At 48.3% G+C, this 24,876-nt stretch overlaps 1 protein-coding gene across 1 annotated transcript in view; it reads right to left on the reverse strand.

Annotated features, from left to right (window-relative positions):
* DPF3 (double PHD fingers 3) overlaps window positions 1-24,876 on the reverse strand; it is a 243,247-nt gene that overhangs the window by 101,370 nt on the left and 117,001 nt on the right. Inside the window, exons 4-5 of the mRNA XM_046647021.1 lie at window positions 8,033-8,160; window positions 1,771-1,866 (exon numbers count right to left, since the gene is read on the reverse strand). Coding sequence (XP_046502977.1) covers window positions 1,771-1,866; window positions 8,033-8,160 — 224 coding nt within the window. The remainder of the gene's footprint in view (window positions 1-1,770; window positions 1,867-8,032; window positions 8,161-24,876) is intronic.

Raw genomic sequence — 24,876 nt, forward strand, 5'->3', positions numbered from 1 at the left:
CAACCACCGAAAGCAGAACAGCTGGACAACATACGTCTCCTGATGTAATGCAACAGGAAGCACACGTCACTACCTAGGAAAGATACTTGCCCCACCAAAAAGATATTCACACGCGCACACAAATATCCTGATCTAATCAAGTCTCTAATCAAACCCCCAATTTTCAGGAAATAAAGAAAATAGAGGAACACATTAAATACCACCAGTCTGCCAAATCGAGAATATGAGAAATTCCATTAAGACCAACTACCCAAGTTCTTCAACAAATAAATGGCATGGAGAAAAAACTATGTGTGCGGTAGGGTGCGGCAAGAAAGAGGTATGTTACAGAATATAGGAGGCTTAAACAAACCAACTATAAAAAGGCACTTTTGAGAAAATCCGGGGAAAATGAGCAGGGTCTGGGTAGTAGATATTAGAAGAGTTATTTTTATTAGGTGCAATAATGATATCTGTTAGAGATAGACATTTAGGTATGTGCAGGTTAAATGATAATGTCTAGGACTTGCTTTCAAATATTGCACGCAAAAAAAAAAAGTAAACAAACATAAACCAACAAAAACTTGGAGTAAAGAATAGATAAAACAAGATGGTTGCCACGTTGCTCGTTGCTGAAGCTGGGCAGCAACTATACAAGGTGTGCCCATCAGAGGGCCGCCCCGCCCAGACTGAGAAATTCCAGCTCCTGTCAACAGGTCGGAGCATCTTAGCTCAGTGTGGGCAGTGCTGGACCACTTGCCCCAGTCACCTAGGAAGCTGCTTCTAACACAGCTTTTCAGGCGGTACCCCAGGCCTCCTAGATCAGAACTTCTGGAAGTCGGTCCAGGGGATTTGCATTTTGATAGCTCTCCCGGTGATTCTGATGTCTAATAAGGCAGGAGAACCATGGGAATAGAGAAGCTTGCCATAATTATCACTGGACCCAAACCCACAGGGCCCCCAGGACCAGCGTCTTGTCCACGGAGCGCTAGGGTCTGCCTGGAACCAGAAGGAGCTAGACAGGCCTACAAGAGTTACTTCTTAGAAAGAAAGCAGCAGTTCACCCCCGAGGTCCCACTCTGCCTGGTTATTGTCAGACAACCTTTTAGACTCCAGAAGGTGACCACAGAAAGCCCCTTTGGGCTTGAACATGAGGACTCTGGGCGACCACCTGAATGCCTGAGGGTGGGCATGTTAGGTTCCCTCCCCTCAAAGGTCACTCTCATATTTTTATTCCTTCCACCATGGATTTTCCCTCTGCCCTTCCAGGCTTCTGGCCTTTTCTTGCCACACTCCAGGCCCACAAGTCTCTAAAACCCATGCCACCCCTGCCCTGGAATCATCCGCTGTGGTCCCCGTGCCCTCCCAGCTCTCTCTTACCCTCCACCTAGTGAAATACACCCCAAAGGAGGTGTCCTGAGCCTGTCATTCTGGGGCGGCCCCAGGGACAGGAAACTTCCAGCCTTCTTTTATGACCGAGTAATGGGGACAACAGTCACATTCTCCTCATCCTCCACCCTCACCCTGACCCCACCCCCAACCTTCCTGGGACCCTCACCATCCCCTCGGGCACCCTCTGCCTCCTCTTGTCCCTCTTGCCAGCTCTAAATTCTTGCAGGCTATCATCTGGGGTCAGAGCTCTTCTGGAGTTTTCTTCTCTGAATATTCTGCAAGGAAGACCATGGGTAGGATCTCTATCTGGTTGCAACGTGACTTTGAATCTGGGGACCAATCGCTTGCGTGGCCTCGGCCTCCCTGACCTCTGGCCTCCCTCACGGCATCCCAGCTTACCCGTCCTCTGGTCCTATTCTTTCGCTTGGGAATATCCTCTTCTAGATCCTCTTCTTCATTTCCTTCCTCTACATTTTCATCATTTTCCAAAACCCTCTGAAATGACAAGAAAATGAATAGGATTGAGAAATAAAATGCAAAGGAGAAAACCACGAGAGGGTAGCTTGAGGGGTGTTCTGTTTTGTTGCTGTGTTTTAACTAAATGAAGATGCTGCCACTGCCTGGGAAGCAGGGCCTCTGAGATGCTCTCGGGGGTACCAACCTTCTTTCAAATGCTTGGGCCCCTTCCAGCCAAGTCCTCCCAGAATGCTGACCTTTTTCAACTCTTTTCACCCAAGAAGAGTTTTCTAAAAAGAGAACACTCTAGTAGGGACACTTTTCTACGTGGGTCCAAGATGTTTTGTCAAAACTTACTTTCTTTAATGTAATTTGCCTTTTATTCCTAAAGGGCCACCTCAAAAATACGAAAATATATTTCTCCCTTCCCTACCATTCCGGAATCCTGCCCTGTTGGATGAAAACAAGTAACTTCCTGTTCATCTGCCCAGAATTTGACATTAATGTGTTGTTCATACGCATCTATTGTTATTTTCTTATGAAAAAAGGATTTTTATTACAGCACATTAGTTGTAAAGGAGCTTAAAGATCATGAATTTAATTCTGTCTCTCCCACAGCCCTGTGAGTCACACGGCAGCAGAGAATCCAATTTCCACTTTAAAGGTGAATAAACTGAGGCTGAAAAGTTGCGATGGCTCAAGATCATACAGCGAATTCATGACCAAAGCAAGGTCAAGTTCACCAGCGCAGAGTTTCCCAGTCGTTCTCAGCCCTGTGTCTGAAGATCAAGGTGTGTCATGGCATACCCTTCCTGTAGGAGCCTGAGCACTTCACTCCCTTTAAGGGAGGGATGACAGATTGTGGCAGAGGACTCAGCTCCCCAGAGTGGGAGTGGAGGAGCAGGACGGGGCATGGAGCCCACTGGACTCCACTTCAGGGGCCCCGGGGGTCTCTTTACAGGCTCACTGAGTGAACTTGGCTGAGTCATCATCTCTTCATGTCTGTTTCCCCAATTACAAAGCAGGAATTCATTCATTCATTCAACCAACAAACATTTGTCTAGTGCTGACTACACAGCAGGTGCTAGGCTAGTCAAGCTGCAAAATGGCTACAGTCCTGGCCCCCAGTGGACTTTACGGTCTGGTGAAGGGAGGAAAGACTTAAACAACATGCGTAACCATATAATTACGACTGTTAGAAAGCAGTGACAAGCAAGGTCAAGCTGCTGTGAGAGGGTGTTAGAAGGAAATTTTGCCTAATCCGAGAGTCACGAAAGGCTTACCTGAGGACGTGACCTAAAGGAGTGGAGATGTAAAGAGGAGAAAAGACTAGCCTTGGAATGGGAACAGAGAGGAGGGAGGGAAAGTATTCCAAGCAGAGGGAACAGCATGAGCAAACCCTGTGAGGCCAGGAGAGGAACATGGCTTGTCTAACCATCAGAAAGAGGCCAGTGCGACCAGAGCTCAGTAGCTCAGGGAGAGATTGGCATAAGATGAGGCTGGAAAAGTGGGTGGGTAACATGTTATATGGGATAACAGCATCTACCCATCCTTGTGGTGATGATAAGATGGTTTGACAATCACACAGCTATGAAAAGGCTCAGAAAGCAGCACGCACTGCAGTGACATTGGGTATCACCATCACTGTTCAAGTGGCCTCCTGGATAATGCCTTTGGCCTGTCCTCAAAGCAGGAAGCCCAGGAGTGAGTTACCAGTGACCTTCTCCCACTGCCTTCTTGTCAGAGTTCTATCTAATCACAGGGGTCAGGACACTGCTAATCACCAAATCCTTCCAAAGAACTCAGAACATGTCTAAAAATCCTTCTCTGGCTTCTCTCCTAGGTCTATTTGGGAAGTCATCAACTGACAACTTACGGGTCTCTGGGCCAACCTTAGCTATCTAACAGAGAAGTAGCATCATGTCTGCTGGACACGCCCTCTGGCCTACAGGTAGTAAACGCTGGCCCAGGCCCAGAGCAAGCCTCCTTGCCCCCTGCATCTTGGTTTCTTGAACTCTAAGTGAGAACACAAGCAAAAGTCAAGCAAGATAAGGACAATTCAAATGCCCTGCAGCCTTTGGTGAAAAGATATAGGATAAATACGAGGTATCCTTATTACGACTGTTGTTGTTGTGGGCACAGCCATCTTGCAAACTCTCTGGGTCTTGAAGTCATTTAATCCTGGTAAGTTCCAAGTGCCTCAAATTTAAAGGTCATTGCCTCTGGCATCTCAGCACATTCTGATTCCACTCTCATTTTTTATTATGAAGGTATTTATTACCCGCATATGGACTTTGGGTTGGAAGGTAAAAGACTAGTGAAGGCAGCTGAGCTAGTCCCCAGAAGTGCCACCTGGCCTCATCGTCCAGGAACAGAGTGACTTCTCCCTCCCTGTCCCCATCAACTTCCCGGTGTCTCTAGAACCTCTAGCCTGTGTCCCAGGCCTCAGAGGTGACACCCGCCACCCCAGTGTGTTTACATTTCCTGCAACATGGCCCTGACACAAGAAGCCACTACAAACTCGGGAGGAGCCAGGAGTTGCTAACAAACAAAGGTCGTAGTCAGGGCTCAGGAAGCAGAGGGGGCATCCTGTATTAGGAGTGGAGGGCAGGCGTGTCCAACTAGAGATGAAACCGATCCCCCAGTAACACACTTACATCCCCTTCCCAAGGTCATTATCTGGAAAATAAACACATTTTAAAATAACTTTTCTCCCTGTTACTCTAAACAGTTTTTACAGTGATGATAACAATGGTTTGTGGTTGTGTTTAAAAAAAGAAGAAGAAGAAGGAATTCCTTTTTAAAGACTCCAATATCTCTGGCCTGGAACACTGTAAATCCCCTAACTGACTCCCCTCCTGCCACTGTGGCCCTGCCTCTCCCCTCCAAGCAGCCAGAGGGATGTTGACGGAACGCAGATTCACTGCCCTGATTAAAATCCTCCAAACGGCTTCCTTTTTCATTTCCCATGAAATCAAGAGCCTCTTCCATGTCCTGAGAAGCCAGCATGGTCTGTGCCGCTCACCACTCCAGCTCCATCCTAGGCCCTTCTCTCCTGGTACCACGCTCCAGCCACACCGGCCTTCTGTCTGTTCTTTCAACACAAGGAGCTCGAACCTATCTTGAGGACTTCCAACAGAAGCTTCCTTTGCCCGGACAGCCCTTCCCTGGGATCCTCACTTTGCTGGCTCCTTCTCATCCCACAAGACTGAGGTTAAATTCCTCATCTCCCTTAGGACACACCTAGACTCTGACCCTCCTCTTATACTGAACCTTCATACTCTGCCCTTTTCGTGGCACTTATCCCGAAATGCAATTATTATGTATGTTTCCTTGCTTTCCGTCTGTGGGTCACACTGGAAGATAACAATGAGCAGAGGGGGCAGGTCTCTCTTGGGTTCTTGGTTTCCTAGGACCCAGCACAGAGCCTGCTCAGAGGAGGCACTCAACAAACTTCAGTGGAATGAATGAATGAAAAAATGAACAAACAGTCCATTTACTACATATGCACTTTATTTTAATAATCAAAGCCAATAAACACATGTAAACTCATTGGCTTATGGTCTCAGGCTGGGCTTCCAGCACAGTAGATGGCAGCCCCATGCTCTGTATGTAGTAAACTCAGTTTACGTCGGGGATGACGATGGTGTCACAATGTCACTTGAGCATCAAGGCTTCTGAGTGATGGGTCTGTCCTGTTCACTGATTCAGACACATTACACTAACTGAGCAAGCAATACTCTAATGGGAAATACAGATGTGACAGACATTGACATCAAAGATCTGAAAGTCCAAAACTAGGGGTGGGGGTAATACATGAATAGCAATAAAAGTACTAGATATCCTAAATGCCAGAGGCAAGAAGAGATACCCCTGGATGTGGGGGACTCAAGAAAGGCTTCCTGGGGAAGGTGGCACTGGGGCTGAGCCTAAAAGATGGGTAGAATTTGTACACATGGAAATGGAAGGAAAGATACGCCAGATCAAGGGCATAGCGTGACCAAAGGCATGGAGGGAAGAAGGCTGAAGAACAGATTGGGTAAAGGAGTGAGGGAAATAAGGCTGAAAAACAGGTTAGGAGCAGAATGAAGAGGCCCAAGAAGGTCACAGTCATCATTTTGCATTTATTTAGTAGGAAACAAAAGTGTTTCAGCTGAGATTTTTAGCAAGAGGGTGGCACAAGTAGACCTCTGTTTCAGGACGAAAGTCAGCTAGCAAAGTAGGACATGTGGAGAAGGAAGGCCTGGGGACGGGGCATCTTGTAGGAATCCGTTCAGTCGTGCATCCATTCAACAAATATTTATTGTGCGCCTACTAAGTGCCAGGCTCTGTTTGGGTGCTTGAGTTATATTAGTGAGCAAGATAGACAAAGACTCCTGTCCTTGAGGAGTTTACATTCTATTGGAAGAAAATAGAAAATAAACAATAACATAATAAATAGTACATTATGAAGTATGTTAGATGGTGGTAAGAGCTATGGGGACAAGAAAAGGAAAGCAGAGTGAGAATCAGGAGTATCGGAGATGAGGAGGGCACAGGATGTGGTATTACATACAGTGGTCAGGGTAAACATCAGAGAGAAGACATAGGAGCAAATCTTGAAGAAAGTGAGGATGAGAGCTGAGCAGATGTCAGGGGAGAGGACTTTGCAGGCAGAGGAAACAGCCAGAGCAAAGCCCTGAGTCAGGAGTGTGCCTGGTGTGTTCTAGGAGTAGCAAAGAGGTCGGTGTGCCTGGAGCCGAGAGAGCGAGGAAAAGAGGAAGCAGCCAAGTCAGAGAGGTAAGAGGCCCTTGACTTTTACTCTGGGAGAACAGGGCCAGAGCAGGGTTTTGAGCACAGGAAGGACAGGATCCGACTTAAATTTTAAAAGGCTCCCTCTGAGCCATTAGCAGGGGCCCACTCAGAGAGCAATCAGAACAGCTCAGACAGAGATGGGAGTGGCTTGGACCAGGGTAGCCATGGTGGATGTGATGAGAAGGGATGTCTGTCTGTTGCCGGCACAGTCCACAGGCTTCCTGATGAACTGGGTGTCGGGCGCATGAGGAAGACAGGGATGGAAGACGACTCCAAGGCGTGTTAGAGAAACAAAGGTTACACCAATAAGGTCTTCCCTAGGGCTCTAGCTCATGGGAAGCAGAGGAGGGGACAAATATTAGCCACGTTGTGACAACTAAATGGAAAAGATCTGACCATCCATCTGAACACAGGAATGGCAGAGAAGGAGGCCAGATTCACTGACTCCTTCAACATCTTTATTGAGACCCGACCCTGCTGGGCACATGCAAGGCCAGAGGATATGATGGTGAACACGATAGCATGGTCCCTGACTCGATGGACCTCAAGCACCAATGGCATTTATGAAGCAAATCAAAAACCGAACTATTACTAATGTAATTATAATGTTAATGAATTAATAAATATTAAATTGGGTATAAAATTAATGTCTGTAATATTATAACATATAATACTTATAAAAATAAAAATTTAATATAAAATATAAACAATATAAATGTAATTTAATTGTAATAATTTAATCATATTTAATTATTAAAAACTATGCTGTAATATTCATATTAATTTATATTATTATAACACTCTGTGCCAACCATTGTACCGGACAATGGGGACTCAAAACAAATAAAAAAGAAATGGTCAGAGCACACCATTATACTCCTGCGTGGTGACCCTGCATGTGACAGTAGTGCTATGCCTGCAAGGTGACTTCTGCACTGGCCTCAAAGGAGGGAAGGGCAGTGCTGGCCAAGAACTGAGACGGCTGGTCAACTAGAGCCAAGGAGGGGTGTGCAGTGGGGGCGAGGCAGGCACTCACCCAGGACTGGCTGGGGCAGACAACCCCAGCGGTTCTGGACTATGGACTGTTCACTCCACGGGGGTGAGGACTCTCCACCCCACCACTGAGTTCTTTTCACCACCGTGTCCCCAGGACCTAGCATGGTACCTGCTGCCCAATAGGCTCAAAACTACATTTTGAATGGCTAAATAGGGAGATCAAGGGAGAGGAACAATGACTTCTTCTGGGGACAGGTTAAATCTGAAAAGAATTTTTCAGCTTCCTGGCAACGGTGCCACGAGGCCATTTGAGTCGCAGGCCTTGCCCTTGAGAGTAGGACTCAAGCCAGTGTTGGAGTTCTGGAAGCACAACGGTGATGTTCTGGTGATGTCGCCCCAGTGGGCACAGAAATACCTGTATTTCCTGGATGCTTTCCTCTTCTCTGGCATCCACCTTCTTCTCAACCCCTTCACCGCGGAGCAAGGCTTCCAGGGTGGTGCTTTCTGAGGTGAACCCATCCTTCTTCAGGGGCAGCTCCACTTCTGAAAAATGAAGACAGAAAAGCAGCGTCAGGCCACTAGAAGAAGGAAGGACAAGAGGGACAGCAGGCATGGCCCTTGAGAGCGTGCCAGAACCAGAGTTCCTGGGTAGGACACAGGACAGCCCGTGCTCTCTCCTCGGGGCGGAACAGGAAGACGGGAGTTGGGTCCAGCTTTTCCATCTCCAGTTCACAGTTCTAGAGAGACCTCAACCCTGCCTACACCCTCAGAGACAGCACAGCAGACAGGGCACCAGATGGATGTGGGATCAGATGGCCTGGGTCTCAGTCCTGCCTCTGCCACCCTCTAGCCCTGGGACTTTGGACAAGGTGCTCGAAGATCCCAGAGCCCTTTTCTGCATCTACAAAGTGAGGATAACAATGCCCAGCCCCCTACAGGGTCATTTTGTGACCTTTACGTTCAGGTGCTTTGAAAACTCTAAAGCAGTACACACCAGTGTTGGCCTCAAGTCTTGTTATCCTCTCCCTCCATTCCAGCTATGGCAGGCAACTCCATGACCTGCCCCCGGCCCTGCTGGCTGCCCAGCTCCAGTTTGCTCCACGAAAAGCTATTTCAACTTCAGAGAGGCTGTGCTCATCAACTCACCAGCCAAGGGAAGAAAGAAGGAGTGCAATGCCTAACACGCCCAGATCAGCACTGGGAGCTGCAGTGCCCGCACACCAGGGCACTTTCTCTGAAGACATCAGAATTTGACCAGCTACCTGGGGCTTGAGGTCATGGGGTCAGGTGAGCAGTGGCAGACAGAGCCAGCCCTGCCCATGAGAGAGACTAGAGAGAGAAGCTGAATCCCTTTCTCAAGATGTCCCCCAAACTCCTAACCCAAAAGAGGGTTGTTTAGTTTTGTTTCGTTAAAAACAGAAACCTCGAGGATAGGTGATCATATTTGGATTCACTACAAAATATTCCTCCCACCTCTTCTGATCCTGTACCTCATACCCCCTGGCAATTACATGCATGGTCCCTACCCTGTATCAGGTAAGATGGGCGCCAGAACACGAGGGAGTGGGGCCTAGAAAACAGTCAGGGGAAATGAATGCCCATTTGTAAGGGGGAATTGAGAGTTTAGTGTATGAACTGTTTACAGGAGTGTGGCAGGAATAAGGGAGCAACACGGAATGGTGCAGCCCTTCAGGGGAGTTAACTGGGAGCCATTACACTGCTGTTCCTGGAGGGGCAGAGAGGGTTTGCAAGACCCTGGAGAGAGCGCCGTAGCAGAGCTCTCGGGCAGAGAAGAGCCCTGCCTCTGGGGACTCGTGGGCGAGAGAACCAAGGCACAGGGCCCCGTAGCCCAAAGTCTCTCTCCTTTCACACTCATCTTCCTGCTCTGCATTCCCATTGGCCAACCTCAACTGGACACCAGAGGGCAAGGGAGCCTCGTCCATACAGCCCGCTGAGTTCAGCTTCCTGGGTCACAGGGCAGTGTAAAGAAGGACAAAGAGTGGGTGGGGGAGTGGAGTTAAACGGATATAACCAGTACCATCAGGCCCTGCTCCACTGGGCTTTATTCTGATTCCAGTGGAACTCTCCCCTGTTCCATCTCCTCCACTAGAACCAGACGCAGGCCGACCAGTCCACAAGGAAGGGGCGCTCAGGCATCCCATTGAAACTGAAGAAACACACACCCACAGGGGCCAGTCCCCAAAAGAAGATGGCAGCAAGGAGAAACAGTATCTAGAGTCTCTTGAGAGATAAAGTCTTTTTCTTACCAAAAAAGGCAGGCGGGGATCCACTTCCATCAAAGAAGCACCGCCACCAAATCAACCACCTCTGAAACTCATCCATCCCTCCATTCGTTCAACAAATATTTCCTTAACACCTGCACAAGACAACCGCTGGGCAGGGACCAGGTACACAGGAGGTGAACTGAACAAAGGCTGTCCTGGCCTTTAGGTGGTTTACAGTCTAAAGTTACAGACACTAAACACTAAATACAGGGTGGGGCCAAGTGGTTAAGTTCTCGTGCTCTGCTTCAGTGGCCCCTGGTTCACAGGTTCAGATCCTGGGCATGGACCTAGCACCATTCATCAAGCCATGCTGTGGCGGCATCCCACATAGAGGAACTAGAAGGACTTAGAACTAGGGTACACAACTACGTCCTGGGCCTTTGGGGAGAGAAAAAAAAAAAGAGGAAGATTGGCAACAGATGCTAGCTCAGGGCCAATCTTCCTCACCCCCCCAAAAAAGGCATTAAAAAAACCCACTAAATACAAAATAAATATCCAACTACAAATTGTCACAAGTGCGATGGAGGAAAACAACAGAGTGAAATGTATAGGAAGAATATGGTAGGGTGTCCACTTTACACCAGGGGGTCAGGGGAGGCCTATGTGATGAAGTAACACTGAAGTTGAGTGTCAGAAAAATCATCAACTGTCTACTTTAATGAGCTCAGAGTGTGCAACTCCAGCGCCTGCTCCGATGACATATTACTCTTTCTCCCAGGTCAGAAAACGCTTCCAAATGTCTAATCTAAAACAATTAAAACATGTTGCTCATGTCCTGTTCTCAGGCAAAAGAGGACAGCTGCTCACCATCCCTCAAACTTATAATCATCATATATACACATATTTGAAGTTCATATTTTAGTATCCGCCTTAGCCTTCTCAACACTAAATAAATTCTGTTTCCAGAATTACACAGCATTCTAGAGCCAAAAAGGACCTTAAGATTGTCTGCTTTAACCATCCCATTTTATAAATGAGTCACCTCAGGCTCAGAGAAGTTAAGTAACCTCACGGAAAGCCACACAGTGGAATGAGAATGCAGCCAAATGATATTTTCTTGACGCCATTAAGGCCGTGACGAGAGCCTTACCTGCTGAATCCTTACTAGTAGTTTGCAGGCCCAGGCTCAGCCCCAACAGGCACTGATATGTTTGTGTACACGCAGAGGGCTTGGCACCTGGTAATCATTCAAAATGCGGCGGGTGTCGTTGCTACGTATCACTTAATCCCCACCGCCACCCAAGAAGCGAGCACAGTTATTCTCCCATTTTACAGATGAGGACACTACAGCTTAGGGAGGTGTGGAACTCGCTTAATATGACCAGGAGGTAAGGAGCGAAGTCCAGGCTTGACTTGACTTGACTCCGATCTGCCTCTGGAACCCATTCACCTCATCTCTAGGATGTACAGACTTCATCTTGCCTCTTTTTGGTCCTTCTTTGAAAAGTCTTTTTCCAACCTTTGTGCATTTTCATTGCATTCCTAGACCCTCTCCATAGTTTTCATCTTTTGAGATCAAAGGCAGGTCTTTGCTGAGGCTGGGGGCGGGTTTGTGCCACAGTTCCGGGCTCTGCTCCGTCTGAACATCCTCATACGGCGTTCACTCTTCCACGACAGTGTTGACCCCACACAGAATTTCCCATCCATTGTGAGCTTCCTCCTCCTCCTCCTGCTCCTTCCTCCTCCCCTGCTAAATATGCCTCCATCCCACTTTCTCATAATTTAACCTGCTCTCTTGGCCCTTTGGTCCTTTCCCAGATGGACACAGTATCAGAATCAAGAGGGAGAAGAGAACCAAAATGGGAACAATGGAATGGGCTCCCTACACACAAGGAGCTAGAGGGACTTCCAACAGCATCTGGAGTGCAACTCCTCAATGAGGACCGTGGAGCACCAAAAGGTAAGAAGACTTTCCTGGGGTCACGGAGAAATTCACTGGCACCCTTCCTGCCTAACTACCAAAATACTGAATACGGTCATAGAAGTTCTGCTTTCAGACACTCCTGGAGTCAAACCCTAGTCTTGCCATGGACTAGTTGAGGGACCATCGGCTAGTTACTTGAGCCCCTAAGTTTCCATCTCCTTATGTGTTGAATGGGGATGATGGTAGTATCTCTTTCATAGTATTGGTGTGAGAATCAAAGAAATACACTGCATAAAGAAACTCTGCAAGAGCCACCCAAAAAACTAGTGTGAGAAACAGAGCAGAAAATGGGGCTTATCAATTTTTGGGTTTTTTCTATTCAAAACTTAAGATTCAAAAATTCGATCGTATATGTGAAGAACCTAGGATGTTGTAAGTACCCTACAAATGCTCCATGTTATTATTCTCAAAGTTTGAGTAATTCTGATTTTAATGGTACAGCAGCACTGTCCAAGAGAATATAATGCAAGCCACTTACATAATTTTAAACTTTCTAGTAGCCACATTTTAAAAAGTAAAGAGCAACAGGTACAATTAACTTGGATAATATATTTTCTCTAACACAATACTTCCATAACATTGTTATTTCAACATGTAATCAATATTAAAAAATTAATACAGGGGCCAGCCCTGTGGCCTAGTGGTTAAGTTCAGCATGCTCCACTTCAGTGGGCCCGGTTCCTGGGTGCAGACATACACCACTTGTCAGCCACGCTGGCAACCCACATACAAAATAGAGGAAAACTGGCACAGGTGTTAGCTCAGGGCTAATCTTCCTCAAATAAACAAACAAAAAAAGGAATATTGGCAACAGATCTTAGCTCAGGGCAAATCTTCCTCATCAAAAAAATAAATAAGAATAAAAATTAACTCAATATTTTACGTTCTTTTATTTGCATTGTCTTCAAAATCTGGTGTGTATTTTATACTTACAGCACGTTTTCAGATTAGCCACATTTCAAGTGTTGCATGGTCACATGTGGTTGGTGGCTACCATATTGGTGCAGGTTTATGGCATTAAAAGTAACATTTGCTATGATTTTGCTTCCAAAACATGGAAGGACGTTAAGTACGGTTCTGAATGTTGCCAACTTAATACCCAGCCAAGCGCCACTCCAGGAGAGCATTCTAGCTGCCCACTGGCAAACTTTGGTTTCAAAGCACTGTGGGTAAGGTTTGCAAGGTCAGGGTGATGGAGTAACCAGTGCCCTCCCAACAAACCAGCAGAGGGTACATTCTCTGGCTCCTGACCACAGGAGGTCCCAGAGTGAAGGGAAAAAAAGGTAACAGGTCCAAGCTCTTGCACAACGTACGTCCTAGACATGCTCCCTAGGGAGCCCTTAGGGACTTCACTGATTGTTTTCTTCTAATACACCTCATCTGGATATGGGATTTAGTAATACTTTAAACGTGCATTCATTTTGACCCTTATACAAATTTGGGGACCTCATAACCGGACAGGAGCCATCATACATTTCACATTGAAAGAAAATGGTCCAACACACCCACATAATTCATCTTTAAATTAGCCTGATTTTATACACACGGATATAAACCCACGGATCGTTACTCTCTCCAGAGCAGCAGCTGCTGTCACCCAAGCCAGCCGCCTCCCTGGGCCCCCGTAAGCAGCTCTGCCTCCACTTCTAATTGGGAACAGAGATACTCCTTGGGTGACTTCCAGCACAATCCATCACACCAGAGACGGCTTCTGTGCAAACCGAAGCAAATCGGTTTCCAAATAATAAAAAACCTCTTAGACAAACAAGGATTGAAGCATAGAAAGTCTTTAAAAAAAAAAAAAAAAAGGAAGAAAAGCACAAAGAAAAGCAAAGAAAAAAATTGCCAGTGACAAGCAAGGGCTTCTCTTCAGGACTGTGGACAGGGCAGCCATCCTCTCGGTTGGAGATCAAAGCCACAGGCTTTTGACACAGGTGCCCCAAGCCTGCCACCCAATGCACCGAAAGCACAGCTTCTACTGGGTGGTTGGAGCCACTGAGCTCATTAACAGGATGCTGGTGAGATGAGCCCGAAAGTGCAACATGGGAGCACAGTGAGTAATTAAATCCCAGGTCATTTGAAAATGCAAACGCCTGGATGTCACAGGCTCCCAGAGCCTCTGACTCCGTGTGCATTTTTTGGCTCAGGATGGAGGACTGGGAACCTGCAAGTTATATATGGATTATAATAAAATATGCCATATAAAAAACAGATTAAGACAGTTCTTCTTTGGGGAAATATACAAAGAGAGGAGCTGTCTGTTAGCTGTCGAGTTTGCAAGAGATACCATCTTTCGGGAGGCTGTGCTCCGCCAACAGACAGACTGCCCCAAGGGAAATCGTGGTGAAACACCCCGACAAGGCACATCCATCCGTCCATCCATCACGGGCTCTCTCTGACGCAGAGGCCTGGAGATAGAGTTATGGTGCAAAAGGGAGGAAGAAATCCCACAGACAATGGCAGACAATCCTCCTGCTACATCATGAGTGCACAGATTTTTTTTTTTTTTTTTACCTGCCTCTAGTTTTTCTTTAAAAATACAAATGTGCAGTTTTCTCTTCTGGGTGCTTATTATTTTGAGGAGTTAAGCTCATCATATTTCCTTGGATTTATACATCAACTTACACCAAGGAGCAAGAAGCTTAAGCATCATTATTTCATTTATCCCCATCAGACTCTCAGACTCATGGGGAGGGAGAAGGCGGGTTATTGTTATCTCTCACCCTACAAGGGAAGAGACTGGGGGAAACCAAAGCCCTGATTTCCTGAGATGGTGGCAGGCCCAGGAATCCATCTGCTCATTCCTCAGGGGTGCCCTTTCTTGGCTGCGTTGACTCCCTGTTTTGTGATTCATAAAGCTCAAAATAGATGAGATTCACACTAAGGACCCATCACCCAGGCTGTGCCCGGCAGGCCCTCGTTACCGCTTGTTTTAGAATCCAAGGATAGCCACACAACAGGACGACTGCTCATTCCCCCAAATGGCCTCTGATCCCCACTCTCTGCTGTGCCTACCCACACACTCCCTGAAGCTGACACACAGGATGACCTCCAGCACCCAGAGGTCAGCTCCACAGAGGAGCATTCCTCGACGCCTGAGACACAGGAAAACACCCACATTGTCAAAGGAAGATGACCACTGGGCTGGCCAGCAGACCAAGTCAATGCAGCTTAGCAGGATGATGGAGAGGGAACAGAAGATGGGAACAGGTTGAGAGGTGACACAGTTCAAGGGCATACAGGTAACTGGGACGTGCGAGAGGCCACTCTGGGGTGAAATCTCAGCTCTAGCACCTAAACAACACGCTTGGCCTTGATCGCCTCTGTAGACCAAGAGAACAAAACCCGCTTCCCGGTGTTGTCATGGAGCCAAATGAGATATGGATAGTGTCTGCACAAGGGGCGTGCTCAGTCAGTGTGGGTGCCCTTATTGTCGCCTCCTAAAGTTGCCCTCTGCCTGTGCTTCTCGGCAAGCTCCTCACCTTCTGACATTCTCGGGCCATTGGGCGCGGTGAGGCACGGCCTCCCCCAGCCTGGGCATGCACGCAGGGGGAATGGAAGCGAAGAGGAGCTGTTCACAGAGACAGGAGGCAGAGGACAAGACACAGCTCGAGGGCCAGGGTGCTAGCCCTGCTTCAGTTCCAGCGTGGGCATCGTTCTGCAGATCTGAAAGCCCCAGCGGAACAACATGGAAGATGCCTTGCTTTATTCATTCATCGGGTGAACAATTACTGAGCACTTACTGTCTACAGGGCCCTGTTCTAGGTGCTGAGGACACAGCTGTGAACAAGAGACGAGAATTCCTGCCTCACAGGAGTTATATTCTGGGGGTGGGGAGGGGGAGAAATGATACATAAAACAAACAAGTGAGATGCACAGTATGACAGATGGTCACGAGTGCTTTGGAGACAAACAGAGCAGAGGAGGGGAAGCTGGAGTGTGGGGGCGGTGGGAGGGCAGTTACACTTTTAAATGTGGCCAGGAAAGGGCAAACCTGAAGGAGGCAAGAGGGGGCCACGTTGCTCCCCAGGAAAGGAGGGTCCCGGAAAAGGAGCCTCGGTGCAAAGGCCCTGTGGCCAGCCCATCTGCCGGGAGCATGGCAGGTGGGGGAAGAGTAGGGGCCGAGTTCAGAGTGACAGGGGCCTTGAAGGGCCGTGAAGTTCACTGCAAGATGTTGGCTTCTACTCTGAGTGCTATGGGAAGCCACTGGAGGTTTCAAGCACAGAGTGACATGAGGATGCCTATGCTTTAACAGGATGGCTCTGAAAAAAACTACGGCGGGTGAGGACAGAAGCAAGGAGACCCGTTAGGAGTACGCGTGGAGCCCCCACACCGAGCTGGTGCTTAGGAGAGGGCCCTGTGTGACGCAGCCAAGCCACGTCCTCATGGCGCTTACATCCTGGTAGCCAGATACATCCAGGGGGAAGTATATATCGGGGAGCAGTCCCTGGCCCCTGAGCGGGCGGCATCCCCACACAGTGAACCAGGATAGAAGCCGGATGCCCAGTGCTGAGGGGCGAAGGTCTGGAGCCGTACCAGAGTGTATGCTAAGCAGCAGACAGATCAGCCAAGGCCAAGGGCAGGAGAAAAGCCCCAGCCAGACAGGCCCGTCCTAGCACACCACAGGATAACAGGTGTCAGTCAAAGCAGGTAGGAAGCCTTCCAAGCTGATGTCTGCACCCTGGGCAATGGATGCCAGAGGACTAAGCTCTAGGACACAAGCGGGGCACTTGTGCAAGCCGTGGTTCTAGTGAAGGTGGATCCCACAGCCCGTTGCCAGGTCTCCTCTCCTCAGTGTAGAAGATACTAAACTTAAGCCTTTCAAAAGACTCTAGGGCAGTATGCGTTCCCATTCCAGGCCGGACAACACACGCTCTTCCAGCTGGGCAGCAGCTGCCTGCAAGGAGTGTATCGGTGCTGGAGACGGGAACAGCGTTAGCTGATGCCCCCTCGGCCCACCCAGCAAGGCAGCCCTGAGGTGGCAGCAAGGTGCCTCCTCACCCCTGCCACATCCTCCAGCTCCACCCATCCCTGTGACTCTCAGAGCAACTCTAAGAAGCGAGCAAAGCAGCCGCCACGATCTGCATTTCCCAAATGAAGAACTGAGGCCAGAGAAAGGTAATTGCCCAAAATCACAGAGCCAGTGGGTGGAGGTGTCTGGACTTGAACCTAGGCCTTGTGATCCCTGTTTGGTGCCTTTTCTCCTGCAGAACACAGCTGTAGAGCACAGGAAAGGCTGCTATGACCTAAAACCAAAAAGGGGCAAGATGGCAAAACTGGGACAGGCCCCACAGGCCAGGCCAGCTGCCGAAGGCTTCTCCTCTCCACCTCCGTCTCCCTCATCCATGGAAGGGGAATGGTGGCAGTGCAGCCATGACCTCCAAGCTTGAGATGGAACCCCGGCATCTTCTCTCTTTCAGCCCTTTCATCAGTCATTCCTGTCCACCTACCATGTGCCAGCCTCGTCTAGGTGCTGGGGGTGCAGATGAAGAATCAGGTGGGCCCTTGCCCTCCAAGTGTGCCCCTTCCACTGGGGAAAGATGCAAGAGAGCAGGCAATGGAGGAACAGGGAGCTTCCTCGGTCTTATACCCCATCCTCTAAATGTGTCTCTGCCAGGTCCGACTGCAAAACATGGCCGCAGACACTCTGCAGCCACTGCGCATGCTGCCCAACCAGCTCCCAGCTGCTGCCCATTTCCTCCGCCAGCCCAAGCTCCCAGAGCCTAGTAGAACACAAGCAGTGCCAGGAGGCCCAGGCTCAGTGTCCCAGACCCAGCTCCTTTCCCCAGACTGCCAGGAAAGCAAAAGGAGCATCAACAGCTGGGGCATGAAGCAGAGGCAGGAGTCACCTGCCCACCTCTCTCCCGATCTCCTACTCAGGAGGCCAACAAGAGCTGAAGAAGCTGCTGTTGCAGGCCTCCAGGATGGATGGCTGCAGGCTCTGACACTGCAGGAAAGAGATAAATGACTGGTCATTTCCCCCTGATGCACTCGAAGGCATCCATTCTCCCAGCCGTACCAAGCTCAGGCAACCCCCCGCCAGAGACAGATAAGCACTGACAGATGGGGGTGGGAGCCGGAGCGTCCTTCCCCCTCGGAAGGACACAGCCAGACTCCTCTGCCAGCCGGGAGAAGGTCGCATTGTCCATTGGCTCACACCTGGCTGGGGGCTCCACGGGTCCCTTCCTTCCCCTCCCTGCATCTCGCCTACCCCCGCCCGTCTCATCCCTGCTAGGAGCCCATGGGAGGGGGAGGGCGGGGGGCAGAGGGAGCCAGCTGACAGGCTCATCAATCTCCGGCTACATGCTTGGCACATCGGCCTTCCCTAAGTTGTTCCCGGACTGGGAGGGTGCTGGAGGAGTCAGGGGGGACTGTCTTGAGGAGAAGAGAAATCGCAGCGAACATCAGAGAGCAAATGGTGGAAGAAGCCTGGAGACTATTAAAATGTGGGCCATGTACGAAAGCAGTAGGGAACTAATTAAGATGCAGGATTTTCAAAAGCTGGGGAAGTTGGCCGCAGCCTGCTCCCATCTGTAGAGTACTGGCAGTTCAGTGCAGCAGGAACAGCACCCTAGGTGGGCGAAGCCAGCCTCTCCGCCCCTGCCCAGGCGGGTGGGACTCAGGCCTCTCTGCCTGGATGGTCCCCCCGGGGGGGCACACCTCTGAGGGTCCCTGTGACTTGCTTGTTAACTGGCTATGGCACCCGCTGCTCGGGGGCACCCTAGGCTACCGTCTCCTCAGAGTTCCTGCCCCACTGTTCATGTCCCCCCAACATGTGTGGAGGGGCAGTGACTATCCTGGTCATTCATTCCCAGTCGTTGAGTGGCTGCCAAAAAAAAAAGAGAAAGAACCAGAACCCTATTCCTGGCTGCCTTCCCTCCCATCACCCTTGGAATTTGGCAAGAGTGGCAAAGAGCCATGCTGCTCCCCAAGTGTCCCCAAGCAGAAGGGATTTGCAAGCCTCAGGTACATTTCAGGAGCAGGATGAACGTCTGTTGTGACAGCGCCGTTGATGTGAGAACATCAGGATGAATGTGTGTGCTGCGTCCTGGAGCAACATGGCACCGGTTCCAACAGGCTCCCCCATAGGGTTCTTTCCTTGGCTTCACCACTGATGTCCTCTGGGAAATTAACTTCCTAATTTGGTGCCACAGTTTTCCAACCTCTAAAATAAAGATGAAATCTGCCCTAGACCACGGGGACCAAAAGGTCTGGGGTTGGAAGATGTTAAATTGATCTAAGCAGACGATCTGAGCATTTAATCCAGAGGGACACAAGTAAAAGTTTGTTCCCAGCCTTTTTCTTTTCTTCATTCAAAAAAAAAAAGAAATAGTGAAGTTAAAGGCCTCTTTTTTAATCAGCTGGCTTTTGCCCAACATCTGCCCGGCTTCAGGGCCTTCTGGTGGATATCTACTATCCACCTTCCTCTCCTGCCAGCTCGGCTCCCCCTTCGCAAGGACAGAGCCCCATTCTTGGGTAAACGGTCCAGGGGAGGCCCCTCTCTGGCACCAGGCCCCTGCCCAAGTCTTCATGTTGCATGAATTGTGATGGCTGCGCCATGAAACACCTTGCATTTGCCTCTGCAGCCCAGTGCAAGCTGTAGAGAACACTGAACTGCATTGTCAGTCAGCGGAGAGAAATAATGTTGTATGTGTTGTCCTTCAGACGCCCAGGCAAGTAGGAGGTTGCGAGATGTTTATTCAAGGCTGATCGGAGGGGTGATGTTCGGCGTGAGAAACACATAGGTCCAGGGACATTGAGAATGCTTTCAAATTCCAAAGAGCTCTCCCCAGCTCTCGGCCCCATCCCACCCCCACACAGACACATTTTTATTTTCAGCAAGCAGTAAAGGCGAGATGGCACATTCACAGAGAGGGAGATGGGACGAGGACAGCAGGACTGGGGAGTACTCCATCAGTGTATAATTTAGCCCAGGAACAAATGACTTAGCAGCAGCCATGATCCGGCTCCCTACTCCCCACCCCATGATGGCTACTCAGCCCAGATGAGCTCTGTGCTTTGAGGAGCTGAACCAGAAGTGGATGGTTCTGCAGCCCTGTCCTCAGACCCTCTCCAAGCTCCCTCAGGATTCCTGAACTACACTCCCTCCCCTTGCCCTGACCTGGTTTCCTGATAGAGCTCTCAGCTCTGCAGACATGGGGTCAAGGACAACTCTAACCCATATTACACACTGGTCTTTGTTGCTGAAAGTTGCCTGCCACCAGCTGGATTCAGGCAGGGACACAAAGGAAGACGGGAGAGACAAGCTGGGCATTGGCATGATAAATTGCTTGTGGCATCTCCTCTTTCTCCTTGGTAGGGTCTGACATGGAAGGAAACTCATGCCTTGAGATAATTCTGCTCTAGACCAGTGCCCCATCTCTCACAAATCAGGGGAACTACTCTCCCTCTCCCCTGAGATGGGTGCTGATGCTGGAGCCCAAGGGAGGCCCCAAGGGTCACAGACATGACTAGATTCCTGGAGCTTGTCAAGGGGAGCTCGGGAGAGCCCACACCAGGAGGTTGGCAGGGAAGACAGAGAAGAGGATGAACTCCATAGGGCTGGGTGGTAGAGGGTGCCGAGGGTTGGTTGGTTCATTCGCTGGTTTTCTTTCAACACAAACTCATTCTTCTAGATTCCATAAATTTAAAGAAATTCAACCTAGGATGGACAAACTGATTACTAATTTTCAGCAAGTTTTATCTAAAGAGGATTATACATAATATTATGCAATTTGCTTTTTTTCCCACTTAACAACATATCTTGGGCATCTTTCTATTTTTTTCTACTCATTCCTTTGAAAGACAAAATAGTAGACAAAATAGTGTTCCATTTTATGAACGTACTATATATTTAACTAGTCTCCCATAAATGGACCTTCTGGTTGTTTCCATTCTTTGTTGTTCTTGTTACAAACAACGCCACAATGGACAACCTTATACACTGTGAGTACATATTTATTTATAGGATGCATTCCTAACAGCAGAATTTCTAGGTCAAAGAGCATGTGCTTTTTAAATCCTAATATGCATTGACCTTCAAAAAGGTTATACCCAATTCCACTGCACTATGTACAAGAGAGCAGACCCTCAGCCTCTCCCTCCATCTCTGTTTCCTTCAACTCCTCCTATATCCCTGGGCAGGTGGGCCTCCGTCCACCCAGCTGACTGACCCCACCTACCAGGAATTTGCAGCAAGTTCTCTAGGGACTCTGACCAATGACCCTACCCTGAGTTACACTCAAAAGTATCAACCAAAAAAAACTAGTTCCCTTTGAACCCAAATCAAATGGGATAAAAATAAGAGTCATTTAAAAATATTGTCCAAGTCAACCCTGTACTTAGGGAGGACATACTCCAAAACAGGGAAAAGCTCCTCTCAGCATTTCATAAATGGCGAGGGCAGAGCCACTGAAAGCTGGGCAGGTTGTACCAGCACAGGGACACCCGCCAGGGGACAGAGGGCTGAGACCTAGCTTGAGCTGTATAATCCACCAGAAGGGGCATCATTCTGTAAAAGCCCACCCAAAGGGGGTGCCTTCTTCTACTTTTACACAAAGGTGCCATATGGGCTAGCTGAGGCCCTGGATGAAACCCTGTTCTGAAATCTTCACGTGTGTGAAAAATTCAAATGCAAACATGTGTGGCCTCCAGGAAGGGGGTGGTACACTTCTTTGGTCATGCTTGGCCCTGATGCTCTGAGGTCCGAGGCTCCTTATCAGTGACTCTCCAGCGCTCCGCAGGCATCTTTATTCACAACCTGCAGTCACAGGCTGGTGGTGGCACATTCTGAGATCCGGGCTGGCCCCTGTGGTCCAGACTCAGAACAGGGTACACAAATGACAAACACTTGGCCCTAGGCTGTGGGATTTTGGTTTTGTTTTTAGCAGGGTCAGTAGTAGGTCTGACTACCCAAAGAGAGGGAACAAGTTCGTCTGAAAAGGAGCTCTGTCATTTGAAAAGTTGTTTATTCCAGCCCAGGGCCATTTCTTCTTTCTCACGCCTGGGTGCTGGCCTCGAGGAATGAACCTAACTTGGGTGAGCCCAGCTTAGCCAGGGTCTCTCGCCACCCTGGGATGTGGCTATGCCTCTGAGAGCCTGTCCTCAGCCAGGCTGGCACTCATCTTTCCAGGGAGGGCCTCCCACAGGACCCTGGCCTTCTCAGGGGTTGGGCCTTTACCACCCAAGACCTAGAACAGCCACTATGGCCTCTGCTCCAAGCATGAGGACAGAGCCCAAGGGAACCTTTCAAATGATCACAGACACAGACGCCATGGGCTGGTGGGCACTTGGCTACAGCAAACCACCAGTCCTAGGGTTACTCCTTTCCCCTCCCCTGTAAGCCACAGCAGGCCCAAGGATGGGGCAAATCAAAGACAGCTGTGACTCCAGATGCTCCACATTCAGCTACTGAGAGGCCAGTGGCCAAAGTAAATGTCTGTAGACAGAAGGACCAGACACTCACAAGGAGCTTCTTGCCTCACTCCCACCATCAGTGAGGCTGTCAGTTCTCAGATGTGTGAGCAGCGCAGTAAACTCTCCTTGGCTTTGCCTACAGCCTGACTTCCCTGACCTATAAAATGGGCATATAACTTTCACCCTCCCTTCCTGCTCTGCGTCCCGGGGCTATGGGAGGGACCAAAGGCAGTAACACAGATGAAAATGCTTTATAAACGGCTTTGTAAGCTACAGTGTGCTGTTCAGACACCAGTTATGATGATGATGATGACTATTATTCAATCAGTGCCCCATCCCCTGGGTGTAAGTGATTGGCGGGGCAGACCTAAACCCAGTCAGCTAACAGTCCTTCCAGGGACTTCTCTGCCACAGCTATTGAAGGGGACTGCCTTTCTGCTGGGTGTGGTGAGTGCTGAGTCTGGGGCTGCTGGTGGCTGCCTCAAGAGGGGAGCAGAGACGACAGAGCCTCACTACAATGTGGGAGCCCATGGATGCAGCTATGCCTGAAACCAGGTAAACACAAATTCACTGCTATGTGAACAAACTTCCCCTTTTGCTTAGACTCGTTTGATTTGAGTATCTGACATTTATGACTGAAGGAATTCCAACTATCTCTTGGGTGCATTTTAAGAATTAATGTATGTTAGTTTTATACTCATAAAATAAAGTTTTTAAGGGAAAAAGTCTTGTTAAAATTTCTTTAAGTTAGTATGTCTATTGGAAGCAGGAAGAAGCAGAAAAAGCACTGAACAGAAATCAAACAACTAGACTCTCTGCTGTTTCCCACAGGAATTGCTGTGTGACTTTGAGCAAGTCTCCTAACCTGTCTGGACTTCAAAAAAACAAAGAATTGGAGTTAATGATGTCTGAGGTATTTTAAAGCACTAAATGTCTTTGATTCTATAAGAGACAATCCAATTAGTCTGATATAAAATGTTCTTCTTAAAGACGTTTTATACAAATGTTAAGAATAAAGACTTAAAAAAATTAAAGACTAACAATTTAAAATAAGCGTCAAGTATTTATAATAAAAGCCTTTAAATTAACAAGTTACATATGCGGTGTCCTAATATACACACAAAATAATCATTGCATCACTAGCCAAACTGGAAAAATGAGAAACAATTGGGAACAGCCTGGTTCAATCAGTTGTGGTGCATTCATACAATAGAATATTGTGTAATTGTAAAAAAGGACTGAGGAAACTGTATATTGACATGGCCAATGCCTGAGACACATTTTTAAATGGGAAGGGCAAAAATTAAGGGGGTTGTGCTGTGTAAGAAGAGGAGGGGAGGGTCACAGAGATGTAATTCCTTGTGTGTGCATAAGCTATCTTGAAGAATCTCAAAAAACTGGTACCATTGATTGCCTCTTTGGAGACTGGGTCTTATTTTTCACTATATTTATCTTTGGAAGGTCAAAATATGTGACTGTATTACCTACTCAAATAAATAAAAAAAATTTAATTAAAAGGATAAGAAAGGGCAAATACTATTACACATGGCTCGTTTGATCCTTGTGATGACCCTGTAAGGCTAGTGAGGAATCCCAAGCCCCACTGGCCTATTTACAGAGAGGGAAGTACACCCAGAGGGTTCACGTACTCAAACATGGAGACACATCCAACTAGTGATAGACACCTGAATAGGACCCTCCCTCAAAGTCCACACAGCCACCTGGCATGTGCTTACCCTCTCGCTACAGTACTTACTGTAAAGCTTTGAATGGGGCAGAATTAAATTGGTCCAGTTAAGGATCAAACACGGGGTTATCTCATCATCCATCCATGTCTCTTCCAAAAGACCAGGACCAATGGATCTGGAACAAGGAAGGAGGGAGCCCTTGCCTCCAAAGTAAATTGTTCCTATTGACATTTATGTTTAATAAAGATGATGGGGAGTCACGCCATGCTGACTTGTGGTCTGGCGACCTGTAAGTTTTCAAGACCAGTGTTTCCTAAACTTCAATGTGCATTCTGGGGATGTGGCCCTGGGGATCTGATGAATGCAGATTCTGACTCAGCAGATTTGGGGTAAGACCCAAGATTCTGCATCTCTACCAAGCTCCCAGGTAAGGCCTGTGCTGCTGGTCCAGACCACACTAAGCAGTATGGACACCACTAGTCACAGGTGACAACTGAGCACTTGAAATGTGGCTAGTCAGCAACGAGATATGCTGAAAGTGTAAAATGCACCCTGGAATCCAAAAACAATACCAAAAACAAGTAAAATATTTCATTCATAATTTTATATTGACTATGTGCTGAAATGATAATATTTTTGATATTTTGGATTAAATAGACTATTATAAAAATTAATTTCATCTGTTTCTTGTTCCTTTTTTTCACCTGGCTACTAGAAAATGTAAAATGCCACCCGTGGCTTACATTCCATTTCTACTGGATCCTGCCGCTCTGGGAGCCTTGGCTTTCCTACAACCTGCATCTTGGGGAGTTTGGAACAACCCCAGTAATGACCCAGGAGTGTCTGCAAGGGTCTGTAAATTGTGCAAGGCCATTTGGAGCTTGGATGGAGCACACTGAAGAATCTAGCCGCCTCCCACCCCTAACAAATAAAACCTCTACATAAG

This window comes from Equus quagga, chromosome 20, assembly GCF_021613505.1.
Source record: "Equus quagga isolate Etosha38 chromosome 20, UCLA_HA_Equagga_1.0, whole genome shotgun sequence".
In the NCBI taxonomy this organism is placed as follows: Eukaryota; Metazoa; Chordata; class Mammalia; order Perissodactyla; family Equidae; genus Equus; species Equus quagga.